The sequence below is a fragment of the Ischnura elegans genome, chromosome 5 (assembly GCF_921293095.1).
Source record: "Ischnura elegans chromosome 5, ioIscEleg1.1, whole genome shotgun sequence".
Classification (NCBI taxonomy): domain Eukaryota; kingdom Metazoa; phylum Arthropoda; class Insecta; order Odonata; family Coenagrionidae; genus Ischnura; species Ischnura elegans.
In genome coordinates, this window is record NC_060250.1 from 50,742,186 (window position 1) to 50,764,498 (window position 22,313).

The 22,313-nt window shown below is 35.6% G+C and overlaps 1 protein-coding gene across 1 annotated transcript; it reads left to right on the forward strand.

The window, feature by feature from the left end:
* The first annotated feature begins 73 nt into the window (after nt 1–73).
* Nucleotides 74–13,626, forward strand: LOC124158872 (solute carrier family 66 member 3). The gene is made up of 4 exons (XM_046534267.1): nt 74–1,683; nt 1,763–1,985; nt 2,784–2,904; nt 9,113–13,626. The coding sequence occupies exons 1-4, from the start codon at nt 1,523–1,525 to the stop codon at nt 9,250–9,252; spliced, it is 645 nt and encodes a 214-aa protein (XP_046390223.1). The 5' UTR covers nt 74–1,522; the 3' UTR covers nt 9,253–13,626.
* Nucleotides 13,627–22,313: the final 8,687 nt, after the last annotated feature.

A 22,313-nucleotide genomic window follows, 5' to 3' on the forward strand; every position in this document is an offset into this window, starting at 1 on the left:
TATTCCCTACTGTTTAGCATGGTGGACACTTCCCTGAAAAACCTGAAAAGTTAGGGAATTTCATCGGGTTTAAGTTTGCCAGGAAATGGTAAAAATAATTCTGGAAAATCATATTTGATGGAAAATATAGATGGTGATTTTCTGACTTGCTATTCAGGTGCTACTATACAACTGTAGGATTTATTTTTAAAATGTGGCTTAAATTCAATTCAAAGTTGATATTTTGCTGCTATTTCATCTCCCGTAGGCACATTTGATAAAATATGCCATATCAAACTAATGTGTGACTCAATTAATATGCGAAAGTTGGCGAATTTCTGTTGTATAGTATGAATTTATGCTATGGTAAGAAAAAAAAGGTGAAGAAGCCCTTTGTTGGAGGCATGATTGGCCCAATTCTCATGCCTCTAATGGATGTTTTTATCTTCAACATACAGAATCCTGTGCTCATTGGTTGCATATGTAGTTGAAATTTTTATACACTTTTATTAACTAACATGAAATAGAAAGTTAGCTGATATTTTTCTTGGAAAACTTACGAAATGATTCATTCAAAGGAGAAGAGAGAACAATTTTACTCTAGGCTTAGTTCTTAAAATCTGATCACCTACGCAAGAGTTCTTCTTTCCTCTTTGTTGCTCTTTTTGAACATCCTCAAGAAGCTAATGTTAGCTAATAACCACAAGGGGTGATTATATATGACTACTTCTGAATTCATACCTGCACAGTTTCAACCCAAATGTTATTGTCAATGTGGAGCGAGAAGGTATAAATTTTGTTCTGAAATCTGACGGCTAACCTCGAGGGCTATTTACTAAGAGACCTCGAAGTGGTTTCGTGTAGTTTCCACTATTTCGTCACCGCAATAAAAACAACAACAACGGCATCCTGGGTCTATGGAAGGAAGCTTACAATAACACCTATCGTGCGAAGGCCAAATTTAGCTCAACCCCAAACCGGTTCCTTTTCTGGCACCTATTTGGAGAATTAATTGGGCGATGTCCGTCAATCATGGAAAGTCCTTGATTTGCTGAGAAGAGGAAGGCCTTGAGAATTATAGAAAAGGATTAATATCAACCTTTGGCTCCGTGAAATACGAATTAACTCGAGAGATACCTAGAAACTGGAAATACGGAGGTCAACCTCCAAAATATAACGAGATCAACGCGACAACCTCCATAGGAAACAATAAAAGAGAAAATAGTAAACCACAAGAGTATTTCATTACGTGTTTACAAAAAAAACGCGGTAATCTAATTAAGTAACACCAAAACCTATTGACTTGCACGACCTTTCCCGTGCTGGCGCAGTGCGGATTTTCGAATTTTTAGCATCGAGCGCCTGACGACCGGTGAGCGGCACGAAGTTTTCGGAGCCGCCCGCTGGATTTTGGATTGTGTTTTCGCGGAGGTTGTTATTGTTCCATTCCGCAGGATTGACCTTGGTGTTTATTGCGGTTGAGTGCTGTCATTCCTGAGCAGTTGGTCATCATCTCGCCAAGGAAGCGGAAATCTTATCCAACATGGGGGAATACTACGGAATATTGCAAGCCATTTCTGATATTTTAAGTATCATCACAATCACCCTATGTCTTGTGATGAAAGTTCCTCAAATTTTAAACCTTGTTAAAGTGAAAAGTGTTAAAGGTATCAGTATCAATGGCCTGATGCTAGAGTTATCAAGGTAAATGTCTTCCACTTGTTATTGAAGTCGATTAACAAATACTTTCAATTTGCTTATTTCACTCTGCATCATTTTTCAGCTATTCAGTGGTGGCATCGTATAATTATTGCAATGGTTACGCTCTACTGTCCTACATGGAATACCCAATTATAATTTTCCAAGAAATCATCCTCATATTCTTAGTTTTAAAGTATATGGATCTTCTAAACGTTGTCAGCGCCGGGCTGTTTGGGTTGTACTTGGCCATATTTGGTGGATTTTTAAGCGGTATTTTACCAGCACCCATATTGACTCTGCTTGTGGTGAGTGAATGTATGATCAACATTGAATGGGTACGGAGTACAGGAAATGCTATCATTACTATCAATACTACAAACATAGTGATGGCCGTGGCATTTCAATTCCCTTTCTCAATTGTCCTGGTTCAATTAAATATTGATCGGACCTATTCTCTATGGAGCTTAGTTCAGTATGTTTTTCTATAAAAACTTCAGTTTTTCGTTTTAACTTGCTATTCAGTAACAACCGCAGAAATAGCCACGAAAAGACAGGAACTAAATTTAATTTCTAAATTGGCCTAAATATTTTTTTCTCTTTGACTATGTATTTTGAGCCTTATCCAAAGGCCTTCGTATATAATGCCATCATGTTGATAAGCTGATGACGAAGTGTCATGCAATTTTCCTCTAAGTAAAGAAAGACTTCATTATTATTAATGCAAATACTTCGGTGGCTTGATCATCACACAAAAACTTGAAAACTTAGGTTCCTAGTCAGAAATTGTGTTCAGTTTGATTTTCACTTTTACCCTTATGACAGTGTGTTATTCTACATCATCGTCTGAATCATTTTACATATTTATACTTAGACTGTACTGAAAATTTCATATTGTGAACACTGAATGCTGTGCAACTAATCTATCTATTTACTAATCTTATTTTTATTCACTCTCATTCTTAACCACTGAGTGTTTTATAGGATAATGTGACTCTTAAAAGGACATATGATAATTTATTTTCGGATTTCAATGTCTTACCTTATAAGTTTCTCTGGTGAAAATGAGTCCCTATTTGATTGTTGGTTTTCTCTCTCTCCTGTAGCCACTCACCACTCCAGTTTCTGCATCAAGCAAAGTTGTCCAGCTCCTTGCTATTCTCAGAGCCAAAGACTCCACATCTATAAGTGCTATTACTTGGGTCATTTCAGCTTTTACAAATTTGAGTATGTATACAATTATTTTCCTCCATTGTAGTTTTGTTTTCATAATTGCCTGATATCATATTCTAATTTCAAGAAAGTTACATGGTGATTGAGAATGAATGTTATTGTAAACATGAGGAAATCAAAGTGTTCCCTCCTCTTAACTTGGGAGTGAGGTGTACAGTTGGTGGGTAATACATTTGTACTTATCCCATTACTCATGCTGTATTTCAGTCCTAAGGGTTGATTGTTTGGGTGAGGGTACATCTTCCCTGAACTATGCTGCAGGCTGGAGAATTTGCTCATGTAGAGTAGGAAGTAATTTGTACTTATAATGTGATTACTTGTAATTAAAAACACTAAATTTCTTTCTATAAAGACCATTTGCATCGATGCCAGCACTCACTGCAAAGAAAACTAGGTTACTGCCACCATTGAATTTTTACTGTCGCACACAAATCTAGTTGACACTCTTTGACATCATAATAGGGAAGTGCACTAGTGTTTCAAATGCACCAAACACATTTTTTAAATTAGAGTTCAGAATAACATAATGTCGTAAAACCACAGTTTAAATCCTAATAGTGAATACTTTATTCGAGATGGCCGTCTGAAATATGGAAAAATTCAAAGGCCGCGAAAACGGGTGTCCATGTTGAATATTGGCCGTGACGTCACAAGGCAGTAGCAGAAGGCAGCTTCTACACCGTTTAGTTCTACCACTATTATTGCATAGAAAAATTACAGAATTTGAGGGTATCCGTTTTTTGCTGTCATAAAATATCTTCAGAATATATATGTGGCTGCTTCTCTTTTGAGTAAACGACTTCATCATTGCGTAATATATTAATAATCATTTACGTGTCAACTTCAAGTTTGGAAAGAGTAGTACGAATAGCACATTGAATCTTTAATAAATGCATGATGGCATTTATTTTTCGCTGGGTATATTTTGACACAATGCCGTTTATCATGCCAAAACTTTTTTTGTAAGGACCGAGTCAAACTAATAAACCTATTTCAGACGTTTGCTGCAAGACTTATTCGTTGCGTATGTATTCACGCCGGCCGGAACGTTCGCCCTTCGCTACTAGAATCATGGGATGTTAGCCTTATTTCCGAGCTGGCTGGTTGTTGCAATGGTTCGCTTACCAGGAAGGGTTCAAGAAAATATAATCTTGGTTGGGAGAAGGAAAATTCCAACGATTTATAAATGGTATACCAAACTTTGATGTATTTATGGTTACTGAATAAGGAGGACAGGTTCAACGCTCCATAGAAATGCGAGACGTTAAGGCTAACAAGGGGAGACCGCGTACCTTGCTGCATCTTTTTCAATTAGGGCGTTAGTTAGGCTGTAATTAATTAATTTTCATGCGTTACTTTTTAAAAGTTATATATATAAATCCAAAATGTCCACTTTGTCCTAATGGGTCGGTTGGGGTAGTGGTAGTGTGCACGATTCAAAGGATATATCTCACCCGAAGGACCGTGGTTCAAGACTGCGTCATGGCATAATTTTTTGTTGTCTTCATTGTGATCATACGGCATCAAGTTTATCATTAATTAAAATTGCAGCAATAATTGACATGAGACAATTTTTTTATCATCATTATGGCGTTTAGGTATTTTAGCAGTGTCATTACAAACGCAGAGATACGATGACTACAAGGGTTGGTGTGCGCTAAAATGTTAATTTTTTCTTTGCTTATACTGACCAACTTCCACATTAAAAATGAAAACCACTCTTGCAAGAGCACATACCATTAAAGGCTCGCGGCAAGCAACAATATGCGTACAGGCATAATTAATAAGAACACAAAGCGAATATAAAATGCCATATATCTCGAACACTTGTAATTCACATTACTCCAAAGGGAGTTTACTTACTCAGTACATACCTCAGTACCTTGTACTTAGTACCTACCAGTTTACCTCAGTAGCAGTGCTAAAAGAACCATTCTGAAATATAATTTCAACTAACAAATAGGATGAAATAAAAGTTGATAACCCTGGGCCGGGCGCGCTGGCGTATAAAATACGTCAATCTTTGAAAAGCAAGGGTTTCGACATTGCACGTACATTCTGGGCTATAATGGTCTCGTGTATTCTTACAATGTACTTTGACTGCCTATATTGCGAGTTTTCAAAGTTCGAGATATTGTAGCTAATTTTTTGGATCAGCAAGATGAACCCGTCACCAGTGGAGTACAAATTACGTCGCGCGACCTGCCGTGTACCTTTATATCTGCATCACCTTTAAATGTACTAATTTCAACAAATAAAGATTAACTTTAACAAAAATCGTTTGTTATCATATATGCACATATCATGGGCAAAGTACGCATTTTGCCCGGTCGTGTAAAAAACAGTCGCGCCATAATTCTTTAACCAAACTACTTTCAGTTTATAAATTACGTAGGTCTACGCGGAAGATGCTATATTTTGACTCAACACTTTCTGATGTGACTGAGGTACCTATTAAGTAAATTATTATAATATAAATATCAATTTGATCTTACAATACCTTCAAATGATCTTCAAAACAGAATATCATCGATAGGTAAGAGTCAGGAGCAGCCTTGAACCATTTATTCCGTATAGCTTGTGCTTAAGGCACGGGAATGAATATCTTCTCCAGGCTTTTGTTTCGACGTCGAGATGAAATTTGGAACAAAAAATCATTTATAATTCTATTTTGAATTCATGTTTTCGGTACTAGACGATAGTTTTAGGAAGCAAACTCCACCGATTCCCGGAAACTCTCGCCGCGCTAAAGAAGGCGACGGAATTCAGCGATACTCCACTGGTGACTACTGCCTTGTGACGTCACATCTCAATCAAGATGGAGGCACTGTGTTTCAGCGCAACATGAAATTTTCCGACTTTCAAAACGTTTTAAAGTGCATACCCCAGATGCAGAAAATAAAAGTGACAATACTAATGTTTCTTTTTTAGGCTAAACTTTCAACTTCAGCAATAAAAAAAAATTAGTGCACTTCCCTATTGAAATGGTCCCTTAAGCTTTCTCTGAACTTGGCTGACTTTTTCTGCTGTGAAAATTTCACTTCATTGCTTTGGTACAAATATCTTGCTTTGCACAATGGCATCTGCCAGCCCCTACAATTTATTTTGATAGTTGGGGAAAGAGCTTGGAAGTATCCTAATCCCATGTGCCACCCCTTTGTGAACTTGGCTTGTGATATCTGCAGTGTTGTATTAGGAGTAGGTGAATCGTACCTGAGGTCATTTGCACCATGAGGGAAGGATGGAGAGAAGTCCTAGTGTCGGCTTTAACCTGCTCTTTATGCAAGGTGCTAGGGGGACCATGGTGAAATGTTGTTCCATCTGACGGTTGGAGTGCTATACTTGAAGAGCCCTCCCCAAGGCACTCAAGGCCTTTGAAAAATCTGTGCCGCGACTGGGATTTGAACCCAGACCAACTGGGTAGTCGTACGCTCTAGCCACCACACCAACTCCATCCCTTTTTATGACCATTGCCATGTTTGCTGGACAGGGGTGCATACTTATAAAAAACATTAGGGGGGCTCATACTGGAGGTCTTGCCCCGGGAAATTTTATAAATAGTGAATTTCAAAGTTTTATTTTAGCATTTTAGAAGAGTCATATGATCAACATTAAAACCCTTGACTCTCAAGTCGTCTCTGAAACTCGACTCTCGATAACTCGACACTCTGGGGAAAATAAACTAGCCTGACACTTCTTTTCCTTCCCCCATGACGAATTTTAGAGGGGGCACAAGCCCCCTCAAGACCCATGAAGTCCACTGTTGCTGGACATACTTTCCTTACTGAAGATATGTACTGTGGTTTCCACAAACCACAGAATTTGTTTGTAATATGGGTGGTAGTCCATAGTCTAGAGATTGGGTTGTTTAGTCTAATTGAGTTTGGCTCGTTAATTCTTGAGTCTGCCCGTTCCTAAGCGAAGAACCGGAATTTACATTACATATATACATCGAACAGAATGCCATTTTTGTTACCAATTACTTGAGGGATAACTTAGGGTACCATTTTTGATAGTTTTCATTTGAAAATTGTTAGTTGCTTTTAAAAATGAAACACTTGATTAAGAGCAAGAATTGAGAACCGATGTCAAGAAGCTAGCCAGAATCTAAGCTGACCAAAAAGTTGAACTGATCCTTCGTTACTTATAACCCAAAATCTTGTGGTCAGAATGATCTCTCCATTTACTTGATCAACCAATTTTGTAAATCCTAATCGTGTCCAATACCCAGGGACAATGGATTATATTTATCATACATGAATAGTATTTTGCTGTTGCATCTCCTGAAGCCATATGGTGCATGTGTACACATGCTTGTTGTCGTAGCCAAATACATCTGTTAATTCAGATGCTAGCTCTTAGGCTCCTTTTAATTGTCTAAGAACAGCCAAGTGAGGAAACTATGAATTCTAAGATGTATTGGCTGTTTTTAACAACCAATACCTCCCATCAATTTCATAGGATTTGCTGCTGAGTCATAAAATTGCTTCTCTTTATGGCTTTGTAAACCTTAACCCTTTCGCTGCTAATGATGAAAATATGTGGCAGTACATTTCTTGACCCTGGAGACGAAAGCCGCAAATTTTTGTCGAAGATTTTTCTATGCAGGAGAACGAATGCCGAAAATATAAGTTTCATTACTCCCCCCCTTTTTTGATGGTCTCGGGTGCTTGAAGTCATAGTTTTGGGACCCAACAAAGCGGGCCGTACCCTCCAAAATCCGGGAGCAGGTACCCTGATCCCTCATCTTACATTACCCCTCTTTGTGGCATGGGACTGCGGTCATTCAGTTGTTGACTCAGTCAGTTTTGGAAATATGTAAATATTTGTTCCTTCTCAAAAAATACTAACTAAGAATGCAATTCTTTGTCTTTTGAGCATTGTTTTTTTAAACAGAATTCTGCGATAAATATTAACTCATATCTCGTTTTCAATATAAAAATCAGCATGGAAATTGTTGCTATATTAAATGCATTAATTTCGATGTTAGAGCTTTGTGCGAAATTTGACGATTATCAGAATGAAACGAGGAATTCAAAGTCTGCAATTTACTTGCAAGCAACAAGTACTCGTATAGCTAATTCATATTAACAAAGCATGATTGATTGCAAACCAATGCTGCTGGTAGGGTTGTAAACCCTAAAAGGAGGAAGTCCAACTATCCTCAGAGTCCGAGATAATGCGGAGTCCCCATTAGGAAGGGTAAAAAAAGATTGGTGCTGAGCGTGTGTGATTATCCACGGGACTCTTCTTAATAAATGTCCTGCAAAAATGCTCCGTACAGAGGAGACAGAAGAGTATCTCTGGGCTCAGTACAGCAGTGATACTAAGGAGAGAACTCCACCGCCTGAAAGGGTTAAGCCTCAAAACAAGCTTTTCTGACAGACTAAGAAATAAATTAAAACAAATTGTTAATAATAATAATAATATTTATTTGCCCAAAGGACACATTACATCATGATACAATCATAACACAAGTATATAGGGCACGTCAAAATTAACAAATTCACATAAAAAATGTTACATTTCACATTGAAGATACTCTTTTATACTATAAAAACACTTCTCTAGTAAGTAAACTGAGACACTCTTTTTAAAAACATTAATACTTTCTATACTTTTAATATATACAGGTAAGTTATTATACAATTTAGTACACATGAACTCAGGCACTCTAGATACCAGAGCTAGGTTTGATTGTTTGACGTGAACGTCATTACATCTCCTGGTTTCGTAGGAATGTATGCTATTATTCATGAGAAAACTGCCCTTATACCTTTTTACATATATAACACTCTGATATACATATATATACACAAGGTACAGTGAGTAATTTTAGGCTTTTAAAAAAAGGGCGACAATGAGCTCGACACTTTAGTTTGCACATACTTCTCACTAATTTCTTTTGTATAATAAACACATCTTGTAGTTGGGAGGAAGATCCCCAGTGTTAATTTTTGCTGGTTCACAAATATTGTAGCTATGTGTGCTTATAATGTATGTCACTGTATGCTTATCAGGACTTAAGTATTGCATATATTTGACTTAAACTTGCCAGCAGTGTTTGACTTAAATCTTACTTTTAGCAATGATTAATTTACTATATTCTTTGTCATATTTTTTGTTAATGATGAAATTTTGGTATTTTCAGTTACTTGTTGGCTGAAGTTTTGTTCTAACCGGTGAAAATTATGTCTTTCAGCTCGTATCTACACGATTTACATGGATTCTGCAGATATAAATCTTCTCTGCAATTTTGGTGTGTCAGTTTTCCTCAGCAGCTCAATTTTAGCTGCCACTCTGTATTATAAAAATCCACAGACAAAGGAAAAGGCTCAGTAAATGGTTTCTTTTCCCTTTTTTGGTGAGTGTGAAGGCTATAAGGAATATAGCCTAACTTTTCAAATCTTAATGTGACTATTGTTGGCATATGTCTGGTACACTTGCTACATTGATTATGGAATGAAGGTTATAGTATGAACATATGCTTGATATTCATTAGGTATTTTAAATTATTTTTAAGTTTTAAATAATTGTATAACTATTTATGTGTAGACTACAAATATGGACCCATATGTCATTTTGGAATGGGTAGCTTTCATTTTTATATTATTTTGGTTTATTATAAACCCTTTGCATCATGCTTAAAAAATTAGAATTGTAAACTGTGTGGCCTAGTTAATGCCTATTCTGAATATAAAGAGTATCATAATGGTCATTGTCTGTGTGCATCAAATGACAACACTGCATGTCATTATCATGATACCTATTATTGATGTGGCTCCATTGATTCACAACTTTGTGTACTTTTTCTCCATGCATGATTATTGACCCAGTTACTGATCTCTTCTTGAAAGTTGATTGTTTGTAATTATTTATACCTCCTAGAATGTACATTTTCAAATTGTAGGTACTTTATGTGTGAGATAAGCTTATATGTTGCTACTGAATTGTGTTAATATTTTTTTAAGACCTATGAAAATATGTAAAATGGATAATTCAGAAAATTTTATTGCCATGACAATGCTCCCTCCGTCGTCCGTTGCATCTTAAGGAGTAATTTTAATATTTAACAAAATTGTGAATTTGAAACTGTGATTTTTTTGTCTGCTCATGTTATTGAGTCTTACCCATGTTGCCTTTTGCTGTGTTTTGTGATTTTTTTCTTTGGTATTGTAACTGACTTAATGAGAAAAAACTCATGTCACTTTGGTATCTTATTTCTCTTTCCACTACACTAGTGACATTATGGCATTGCAGGACTCTATCAGTAACTTTATAAGCATCTGGTATATTTTTCAAGGGTCAAAGAAGGATAAATCAGACTGTTAAGAAGTATTGTAACCAGCATTTCATATGCCAGCTGAACAAATCATCTTTCATTAGATTCTATGTTGAGTTAATAGCACATTGTTCAATGTTTTCTTTACAGCAATATACACTGCTTTAGCTGTGTGTGTTGTCTTTGTCAATGAAGCTTTCATAACTGGTTAAGGACAGGTAATAGGAGTGATTACGGTTGCCATTATTTCACATTTTGTATTGGTCATGATATCTTGTCGGAAAATTTTTACCCCGAACGGCTTGCAATAGAGACGGAAAGAAGGTTCCGTATTTAATATTTTTTTTAACAGACCTGTTAATCCACAGGCTGAGTTATCCATCTCTAAACTCGAACAAGATTAGTTACGGACTGATTTGTTTCCTCATGGCAAGATGGATTGATGTTGAATGGAGGAACTAGTTATTATCAGCATGATGTAGGCAATGAAAATTTATCTGCTTATGTGCTTGTTTTTATGTTGGCCTTTCCCTTTCAAAACTTAAACCAGGAATTGGGAATTTTAGATCTATTTTTACAGCTAATGTTATAAAGTAACTTTTTGATATTATTCAATTCCTGATTGTACAGCGAATTCAGAAGTATGAAGAATCGGCAGTACTTCCAAACAAGGAATCAGTTGAGAAAGCATCAGCGCATAAGTAAAAAAATTTTCATGTACAAATAATGTGTGTAATTAATTAATTGATGACTTACTTTGCGAGTAGGAGAAAAATTTGAAATTCTAAAAAGCCTGTGCAAAATGCGCTCAGTTAGTATGCCAAATCTATCATAGGTCAAACTCAATGTAAGGTGGATGTATACTGTAGTCTAAATTTTCCAATTGGTGTGCAATACTTGTTAGTGACACATTTATGGTCCAACTGTTAATTTCATTGTTTGTTTTAAGATTATCTATGAGTTAATATACTGTGTATGTATTTATATAAAATAATTAGTGTATAATTTTGTATTACCCTTAATGTTAAAGTACTATTTTCTCTAGGATATTCTTGACATCACCAGTACATTGCCTATTTAATGAAGATTTTATCAAGATTTTTGATTTTTATGGCTGATCAGTTTTGATAATTTAATGGTTGTGCATTTTCCTTTGAAAATTTTAGCATTGTGTTTTTATGAAATCTTCATGTGAATTTTAATGTTGGAGGTTTTGGATCTTTTAATGACAGTTGTTGGTACAGAATGAGGGTTCATATGGGACGTAAAAATCAGGACTGGAAGTAATGGAAATGGGAGGAAATCAGATTATGGTCTGGGAAAAACTCCTACCGACGAGGTGAGAGTTTTGTTTCCATCTTGCCTGGGCGGCACGCAGTTGCCCATTCTTGGTTCTTCTTGACTTTTAATTCTTCCATTCAACTCTGCTTCAGAATACAATAACTTGCTGCAGTCTTCTATAAAAAAATTAATTACTACTTTTTTGAGATAGTTGTAAAGCCAGGGAGATTTTAAAAATTCAGACTGGAACAGGCACTTAACCAGAAATTTACATGGGGTATGGGGGCATTGGGTGGTGGTGGCGGCGGCTTGCAGGTTGCGTTTACTGACATTTTGTTGTTAATTTAGTCAGTTACATATAAATTTTTTTCTTATCGCTGAAAGTTAAATTGGTGATTAGTTATTGGCTGACATAATGAAATGGACAAAATATATGTAGAAAATGGAGTGTCTGAGGATAGTTGCCCCAGGGCTAGTGGTCTCAACAGTGGATGTATTGTGGGTAGCCGTCATATGGGAAAAAAATTTTGGTTGGGGGATGAAGACCCTCCTGGTAGTGGATTGGAAAAAATAAATGATGGGAAGTTATCATTAACCCTGATAGCGTACTATTGTACGTATGAATGGCATATTTGTAGACAGTTCCTTATGTTCTTAATCTCTATTTTGCTCACTACTCACTACATTTTACTCATTAACATGCTTTTATTTGTAATAACCACTCACTTAAGACTTCAATAAGAAATGAAACTGATTCACTGAAATGACTGATTTTCTTCTGTACAAGATTAACCCTTAGATTGCTTGTAGACTCATCTGCAGTGGGTAACCTTTTGTAGTTTATGCGAAAACTGTCATCAGTTTTTAATTGATGTTATTTTTAGTAGCTATAGAAATCTGCCTACTTCCTTCCTACTTAATGTTTTTGGATACACTAGTTTCCTGTATTCAATTCAATTTTATCTGCCTAAGAGGTGCATGAATGAAAACTAATTATTTATACCAGCAAGAAATACAAGAAATAATGTTGACAAATGAACTTAAAAATAAATCCAAAAAAGAGCGACAAATCAAAATTCTTGGTGGTCAATGAACGCCCTTTCTGAAATATGTTTGGGATGTAAGAGTTTTATTCGCTCGTCATTGAGATATGTATTAGTGATTTACTGTGATTCCTAATGTGAGCAATTAAAAAAAAATAATTTCCTAGCATAGCATATGGTTTAAAATAGGACTTAAATGCCTAGGCTTATTAGTTATTATATATAGCTTTTAAGGCAATTGTAAGGCTTTCTCAGCTTTTATACTCTTGCAAATCGGGGATGAGGTTATGGTGGCATTGCTTCTGGAAAAGACAAGCCCTTTTACTTAAAATAATGAAAGTAATTTGCTATTTTCTTTCCTGCCTGTGACAGCATTGTTCCCATCATCTTCATATCTCATTTTTGAGCTTGAATGTCTACCTTGGTTCTTGAGGTATGTCCATGAATAGTTCACATGAGTGATGGAAATTTTGATGTCCTTGTGCTATAATGAATTTACTGTTCATAATGAAATATCAATTAATGAGTTTCTATAACCTTTTGACTCAAATATTCTACTATTTGTGGTTATAATACTGTCAAAAAGTCATTATCAAGTCAGGCTCACTCACTCTTTTTATCTTGAATGGAGGGTGCTTTGTTATTAGGATAATGGGCTTGCTACCTTATGTTTTTGTTGCTAAATCCACGGATATGATGAACAAGGGGATTGAGGGGTTCACCTACTCCCTGAAATGTTTGGAAGTGAGTTTTAAGTATACTCCCTCTAAATGAACGGCACCCAAAATTATAAGAACCTCTCTGTAAGAACCCTATCATGATAATGAATATTTAATTCTTTGTTTCTGATTTATAAAAACATGTCCAATATTTAATAAAAATCATTATAGCAAGTTGTACGTACTATAATATATACATCATGCCATCTTTTATATCTGACAAAATGGAACAAGAGAACAACTCATATTATAGATATGCTTAAACTTGATCAGCCATGATCTGTGCTCGTCCATTTATTCAATCTTCTCTTCTTATTATCATTCTGCAGTGTCATCAAATAGAACTGGAATTTATTGCATGAATAAATCAGAGCATGTGCCTTCTTTCTTGTATGATTGTATTTCTTCCACTTTTGATTTAGCTCATTAACCCATTCGCGCCGGACCTTCGTTGAAGGAAATTCTTCCTCAATACGAGTCTCTTGAAAGTTTTCTTTACTCCTCTGTACGAAGCCTTTCCGCGTCGACTAAAGGCAGTGGGTCCCTCCCGAAACATATTTGGACCCAACTCGGTGGGGCGCCGATCCCTTTCCTCGGCCTCCGTCCCAGACCCTAGAAGGATTAAAAGCCCCTTCCTAGCACGAGTCCGCGGTCAACTAGCTAAAATATTAACGCAGAATATATGCAAATATTTGTTGTTCGTATCGATTTTTTTAAATTCAAAATGAATTTCGTGTTTTTTTCTGAGCGTGCAGAAATTTTAAACGAAGTTCTAACATTTATATAGACGGATTTAGTATATTTACTAGTTGTTCTATAACTCTGTTGATATTAACGTTAGAATTTCGTTTGAAATTTCCATGTGGTCAGCAAAAAAAGATGAATTCATTTCTAGCATTGGATTTCAAAAGTAAGCAACAAATATTTTTTTGGAAAACACACTGCAAATAACAGTAGTTGACCGCGTGGAGAGGATAGGAAAGGGTCGACCTGAGCGGCCGAAGAAGGGGCTGGGCTCGCGCTAAGGCGGATCACAAGGGGCGACCGCGTCCGTGGGTCTATTGTGTCTGCCACGGTCACTTTTTTCGACCTGTGCCGCACAGGCGCGGCATTCGTTTGTTTGGGTAAGAACATTCAGGACGCACTGGTGTGGCATTCGTAGTTGAGGAAAAAAAATCCTCGCCGCACAGGTGCGGAATTCGGCGCGAAAGGGTTAAGTGTAACGTATAGCCTTTGGTTGGGATTCTTGCACTTCCTGTGGTAACACCTTTTCTGCATCAGACTAATGGCTACTTCTCACTATTTCTTTCGATAGGCTTTATTGATCTAAACTCATCTTTTCTTGTGTAGAAATATTTGACCAGAATTTATTTAACCTGGCCTCAGTCTCTATCCATACCTTTCAGATCCAAAATTGCAAGTTTTGAGATTTTAGATCTCTGATTACTCTTTGGTTCGTCAATATGTGCATCTGAAATATTGACAGATTTTAAGAGCATTATGAGCCCTTCTTTAAAATTTTAAAATGTCAAATCGCTAATACGCAAGAGCTGTGATTTAAATTGCTCTGAAATTTTCTGGTGTTGTAAGAGATACATGCACTTTCATATTTGTTTACAATTTTGTTTGGAATTGTAACTGGTATGAGTATATGAGAATAAGAGGCACATTCTTAGCAAAAGTAAAAAAATTACTAACAACTCACTTTTTTATTGCAAGCAGTCTGTATTTATGTGGTTTTCAGTTAATCATTTTTACCTAGTTTTGCTCATTTTCAAGAACTTGGGTGATGAAGAATGACTATCCCTAGCTGAATCCTTAGCTGAATACTAGCTGAATTCAACTTACTTTAGTAATGATGCTGAATCTGCCTTTAATGTACTTTTGTGCGTGCAAAATTCCTGTTCATATGCTAATTGTATGGTATTTGGTGGAAATGATCAACACCTAAGGTCATGCACCATGAGGGAATGGTAGGGAGGGAAGGGTGGAGAGAAACAGGGCTTTGGTATTAGCCTACTCCTATCAAAAGGTGCCAAGGGGACTACCGCTTAACGTCCCATCTGACGGACAGAGTGCTGCACTTGAAGTGCCCTCCTCAAAGCCCTCAGGCAGGGATAAGGCAGCCTCTGAAAAATCTCGGCTGCAGCTGGGAATTGAACCCAGACCATTGGAGTAGGAAGCCAGCAGTTAAGCCACTATACCAACCCAATCCCCTTTTTATTTGTTAATTCCGCTTGAAAGAGGCTCTGTGGTTTTAGGCATAAATATGAGATAACTTGAAAATAATTGTTTACACAAATGCTGATGAGATGCATGCTCACTGAGGTGAAGATAAGTCCAATTAACCACAGTTGTAGGTAAAGTGTATCACTTGCTTTTGCTTATGGTGGAACCATGTACAGGTTTTTATCTATAATATTTGTACATATTTGTAGATTTGTTAAGTGAGGGTGATTGAATCATTTCACTAAATGTCTGCTGTGATTATGAAAAGCAAATCATCATAAGTATACAATGTGTGCGGTATAAAGTAATATACCAAGGGTAACTACTTATTATATGTCTTAATTTATTTTTATGTTGGCTGTATTTATGACATCTGTAAAATTGTGTTTCATTTGTATTTGCAGTATTTATTAAAATACTTTTATTGCTTAAAATGCCTTGAGCTTGGACAACTGGACAATTAATGTCCATTAGGTTGTATAGTGGAATATTATGGCACTATTAAAAATCCCTCACAGCTATTACTTGATGTGCATTTTTTAGCTCTAATCATGATGTAAGATCTAAATAATCTTATATTTGAAGGCAATACAAATGAAATGTTATAAAAATATTCAATTGCAGTTGACTAGTAGTTTTGAAAAAAATATTCAACGGCAAAAATTGTCTTTCATAGTGGATAAAATGGCATCAAAACATATCATTATCTACCTCTGGAAACAGGAGCATGAGCTTTCATGATTTTTGAACTGTTAAACCCTGCCTCAAAAGTATAATTTAAGAGGTAGGATGGTTACCTGTTTTCAGGATTCCATGATTGTTGCTTATATTTTGATACATTTCTAGAGATAATTGTCTATCACTACAATTATTTTTAACTAGCATACCTTGTGCCATGAATTAAGATCCCAGGCTTTAAAAGACATTTGGCTACCAGTTTGATCTTCTAATACTCACATTTCTGATGGTGATGAAAGCTTTTCGGGGTGATTAAATTACATATGTAATTGTCTTTATCATTTAAAGATGTTATCAATTTCATAGATACGGATACTTGGCTCTTTTAGCAGGTTGCCATTACCTTTATTCTTGTGTGATGAGATTAATAATATGTCTATGTAATAATAATATCTTTCTCTTGAGCTTCATAATTTGATGTCTGGATTTGTGAGTTCTAGGGTATTTTGATTGTGGCCACTGATAATGATTTTTCCAGTCCATTGTGTGGATAATGAAAAATGTATAATGTTAATGATTGCTTGTGCTGAGCAATAAACTCGTCTTTTGCTCAATATATGGTATATTCTCTGAAATTAAAATGACCTGATAATAATTTGAAAGTAAATTTGTTTGTTATATGCTATCAATTTTGGAAATTTAATTTGTTGGATTTCCCCTTTTATGACTACATTGTGCACTGTGGAAATGGTTATGGTTCAGTTACAAAAATTTGAATTAGGAATTGTTGGGATGTTTTTGGAAACTCATACATGAAGCAGTTTCCTTTAATTGTGTCTGCTGTATAATTGTTAAGATCAGTAATTCGCTCTCTCTCTATGGTGTGTGGTATTTTATTTCTTTCAAGAGGTAATTTTTAATCTTTGGGCTGTTACAACAAATATTTTTGTAAAGTTTTAATTTACTACAATTAAATTATTTAAAATTCTATCTGGTTATTTCCTTTTCATGCTTCCTTCTTTGATTCCATATTTAATTTAACGTCCATTTATCATTCACTGTGTTTTAGAACTTGTTTGAACTTTTATATACTCTGCACAAAGGTTAAGAAAAAGACTTCGCTGTTCCACAAAATAAAATATATTTGCGACTGGTTTCGATACAGTGTATCATCATCTGGCAATTACAAGTATCAGTACATAGAATTTATACCCTTGAAGGCGTCAGAGGGGCGGTGGAGTGGTACGCTATGTCTAATGCTAGGTCTAACGCCTTCAAGGGTATAAATTTTATGTACTGATACTTGTAATTGCCAGATGATGATACGCTGTATCGAAACCGGTCGCAAATATATTTTATTTTGTGGAACAGCGAAGTCTTTTTCTTAACCTTTGTGCATCATGAAGGAGTTCCACCATGTTATGCCAACCACCATCGCATTTAGATACTCTTATAAAACTGAAACTTATTTTATGTTAGTTTGCTCATTATTCTCTGTGCAGCTCATCCATATGTCTTTGAGATGAAGATATCCCTCTCAAAACACTAAAGATATGATCCTAAATGATGTTAAACATACTTCGAGTTAACCTTAAGCGCCTAGGGTTCCCGTACAGGCATGGGATTCTTGTATAAGCACGCAATTACTACAAGGTTGGAATTAAATCCAGCTGTAACGGGCAAACATAGGGCATTTTAACCCATTTACGGCCAACGTTGCGAAAACGCAACATTATTGAGAAATGCAAAAAAAATGTTTCAATTGAATTTTATTCATGTAGAATTCGCTTTTTTCGATAACAATAAGTTTAAACTGATTTTTAGTGAGATTAAAATGACATTTAATAAGTATTTCGATATTTTAAAAAATACTCAAAAAGTGTCAATTTTCGAGTCTCCTGTTAAGCAAGATAAATAATTTTTCCTAAGAGTAACTATTCCCTTTATTAAGTTTTTTATTCGGCCATGTGGACATAGAAATTTCAATTAATAGATATTAAAGCTTATATTTCGTCAGGGAGTTAACATTAAGCGAAAATCAGATCCGGAAAATAATGTTGCGTTTTCGCAACGTTGGCCGAATCCGGTATCTATAGTCAGTTATGCAACCCGCATTACCACATAATTTCGTCTCGTAGGATTATGCCGTCTTTACTGTCAGATATAATCCTACGCCTTTTTATGCCTCGTATTTGACAGATATCGTCATATTTGATAATTAAAATTCTTAGATATTATATTTCCAATGAGATGCTCCATTATTTTACCTAAATCCAATATAAATTAGAGATGCATTACGGCTTGAACGAAATGAGTCAAAATGAATATTTTTACAGAAGATGACGTGTTTTCCAGTTTTTAATTGATATTTTAATCACAACATATTGAATTACAACAAATAATAACTATTTATGAATTACATGATAGCATTTCGGGTGCAATGGAACACAAAACTTTGTAGATTCAATCCGAATTAGTCCTTCCTTACTCCACGATTCAGCGATATCACCGAATTCCACAACAAGATATTGAGTGAAAGAAGACGATAAGGCGTAGATTTGGTTCGGAAATGATTGAACCAAAACATATTTAGATTAATAAAAATTATCTATACTTTTTAGCCAATTCCTTTCTGGACAAAAATGACAGATTTGTAAATTATGACCTCAATTTGACGACTTGAATTAAAAATTATTACAATTCGGAATATTTGCGTATAAATTTTGAAATGATGAGCAAATAGTACCTTACTTTGGTCACTGCAGTGCATAAATGTTCTTTTAAAATAAGCCTTTTAGATTTTGCTTTTAACTTTGGTGCTTATGTTATTCAGACGGTTTTAGGGTTCAACCAGGCGATAGAAAATTATTTCCATCGAAATTTAGGCTTTGAAGCAAGTGTTATTCTGGAATTCTCAAGGTTATCCCTGATCCCTCGAATCATCGTATGTTTTTCGATAACTTCTTTTCATCTTGAAGACTATTTATTGTTTTGAAAGAAATAGGATTATTTGTCCCTGGAGCCATCCATGAAAATATAACGGAGGAGTGCCTGATAGAGTATAATAAAACCATCGATGTGAAACCGAGAGGAACATGAAAACAAACATTTGATAAAGCCGAAGGTCTTAGAATTGTTCGATGGAATGATAACTAGATTGTCCCTGTAGACAGCAATACAAGTTTTTCGCTTCTTTGGGCACAGGGAAAAGTTTCAGCAGAAAAAAGAAAATACTATTTCACATACTATTCTATGTTAATAAAAGATTATACTTTTCGTGTTATTGGGGAGTATAGTAAATACATGGGAGGTGTGGACCTACTTGATAATGCAAATTACCGCACTCGAATTCAGGGGAAAAAAGGTCCTAGCTAATCAACTTACTGCACAGCGTTTGCACTAACGCCAGGAGATTGTACAGGCTATGCAACGGAAGTAAATTTCACTGGTAGACTTCAAATCGTATCTAGCAGAGACACATCTTAAAAGTCAAGTGAATCAGTCAGTAGATATCGTACCCCTATACAATTCGCGTCCATAAACATAGAAAAAGTTAGGCCATGTAATCCATCGTGGATTCGCGAAGCATGAAAGGACGAATTTGGCCATAGAGTTAAAAAAAAATGCATTAGTTGCCGTTGTGATTCAGTCTGCAATGATAAAATTAAAGTCAATGAAAAAATGTGAAATACATGCTCTTCTCAGAAAATTTTTGCTTTGACTTATTTCTTTCAAACCGTAAAGCATGTCTATTTTATAGTGGATTTAGGTCAAATAACAACAACATCTCATTGAAAACTTAATATCTAGGGATTTTTTAAATCCAATATATCGATATTTGTCATATACGTGGCATAAAAAGGTAAAGGATTATATCCGACAATAAAAACAGCATATTCCTATGAGACGGCAATGTATTGTAATGCGGGTTGCATAAATGACTATAGATACTGGATTCGGCCAACGTTGCGAAAACGCAACATTTTTGTTTTACGATAAGCAAATTTTTTTGAAGGCCCATATTTTCAATTTACCTTATTTAGCATGTTATTAGGTAAAATGAAGAGAAAAAATTATATATTTTCAAGTATTTCTTTACTCGGCCGGTAATGGGTTAATGCAGCATCTAATGGTTAAGTAAAAAGCGTATTGTTGGTGGTATACTTTTCACTTGGGCCTCATTGTGCTATTTTGGCATTGTCTAATGCTGTCTATATCACACAATCAATTTTTCATCTCTTTTCAAGAATAGCTCAAATTTACTCTGAAAACGGACTAAATAAATATGTATATAGGGCTTCTATAAAGTAAAAAACTCAGCATTACTCTTCATGCGATTTGATGCATTTTTCATCGGTGTTACTTGTTAGCAGGATATTTAAAGGCATGTTAAGTGTTGCATGCACTTTTGTTAAATCTAAATTACTGAGACTTTTTCAGTTTTGAATATGTAAATTAATGTGTCCATGTATATTATACTATAAATCAATCCAAACAATTATTATCTTTTGTAGAGCTAATAAATTCATATATGTGTAAAGATAAATACAAATAGAAGACGAAGCAAAGAGACGGGAACACAAACATATGATGATGAAATTGTGGTGGAGTGGAGATGGAATGATGGCCAAAAACAAATGGAAAATTTTCACCTACACCAGGAATCAAAATAACGAGATCTGCTTTCTGGGCAGATGCTCAGACCACTAAGCTACCAAGATTACTATTATCACCAATGGTTTTGGTAGGGGGTTTATGCAACTAATTCCCCCCAGATGTCTCAGATTGCTACATTAACCCTTTATTGCGTGTGCCTACAAGAGGGAAATGTTTTCCGTGCTATGAGTAGCATGAGAACATTTTAAACCCCTCTCTATGGAGCTCTTGTATGGAGTGGAGTATGGAGCCCTCTTGAGTTACTCTGGTATTCTTATTGCTCCGATCAGCAGGGATCGCAGGGAATCAGCTCAACACGGTGCCCGGCTATCACCACGGCCAGTGGACTCAACCCTCTAACCTATTATTTGCACGAGACCATGGTCGCCTTATTGCAATAGCAGTGTTTTTAAAAACAAATATTGCTTTTGATTTTCAATAATTTACACTTTACTAATAAAACTCATAAAACTTTTTAATAACTCATTTTTTGAGCATTGTAGAATTTCAAACAAATTTCTAGCGTTGATAATAACAAAATTAGTAAATGTAAGGTACTAAGATTGTAATGCCAGAAGTCTGTTAACAGTAATGCTCAAAATTTGTTTCAAAATTCTTTACTGATGTAAAAAAAAAAACAAAGAATACATTTCAAAATATAATAAAATTGGTAGGCACTGTCATAAATCAATCCAAACAATTATTATCTTTTGTGGAGCCAATAAATTCATACATGTATAAAGATAAATACAAATAGAAGCAAAGAGACTGGAACACAAACATATGATGATGACATTATGGTGGAGTGGAGATGGAATGATGGCCGAAAACACACATATATTTTATTTATTATTATTTAAAATTTTATCTTACATATATAGATTTTTATGTAAAAAGTTGGAGTATGCAACAAAATTTTTCTTTGCATTAACTGTTGAAAATGTAGCCACTTCACAATGGATTACTAGGTACTGTGAGGAGTATCATAGATGAGAAGAAGGGCTGGGCTTAATTACTGAGAAGCAGCACTAAAGCCTTGTGAAGTTGGGTCTGAGGCAGGGCCTGAATACCTTCGACCATTGCTACCTCACTTCCTTTACCTCCCTTCCCCTGCATCAGCCCTAGCCGTCGTCTGTTCGTTTGCATTGAAAAATCCACACCAGCTAGAGCCAAGGTTCGGTCTGCTGCATATGAAAATGCCTGTTGGGAACTGCCGACATTTGGTGTGAAAGCATTAGAGCTCAATTCCATACCAAAACATATGGTGAATGTTTAAAATAATTTGAGCCCTGCAAATCATCTGAAAGGGCTCAGGCACAAGGTGGGCTAGGGCTTCAAACTTCTCAAAAGATTTGGGAGTATATGGTCTCAACAGGTTGCGTATGCATGGCGAGAATTCTCGATATTTTTTTTGAGTGTTTCTAATGAATAACAAAGATTTTTTTTCATTTTGGCACGTCAACTTAAACAATTGTAAAGCATACTATTGGTATTTAGTAGAACGCTTTCAGTTAT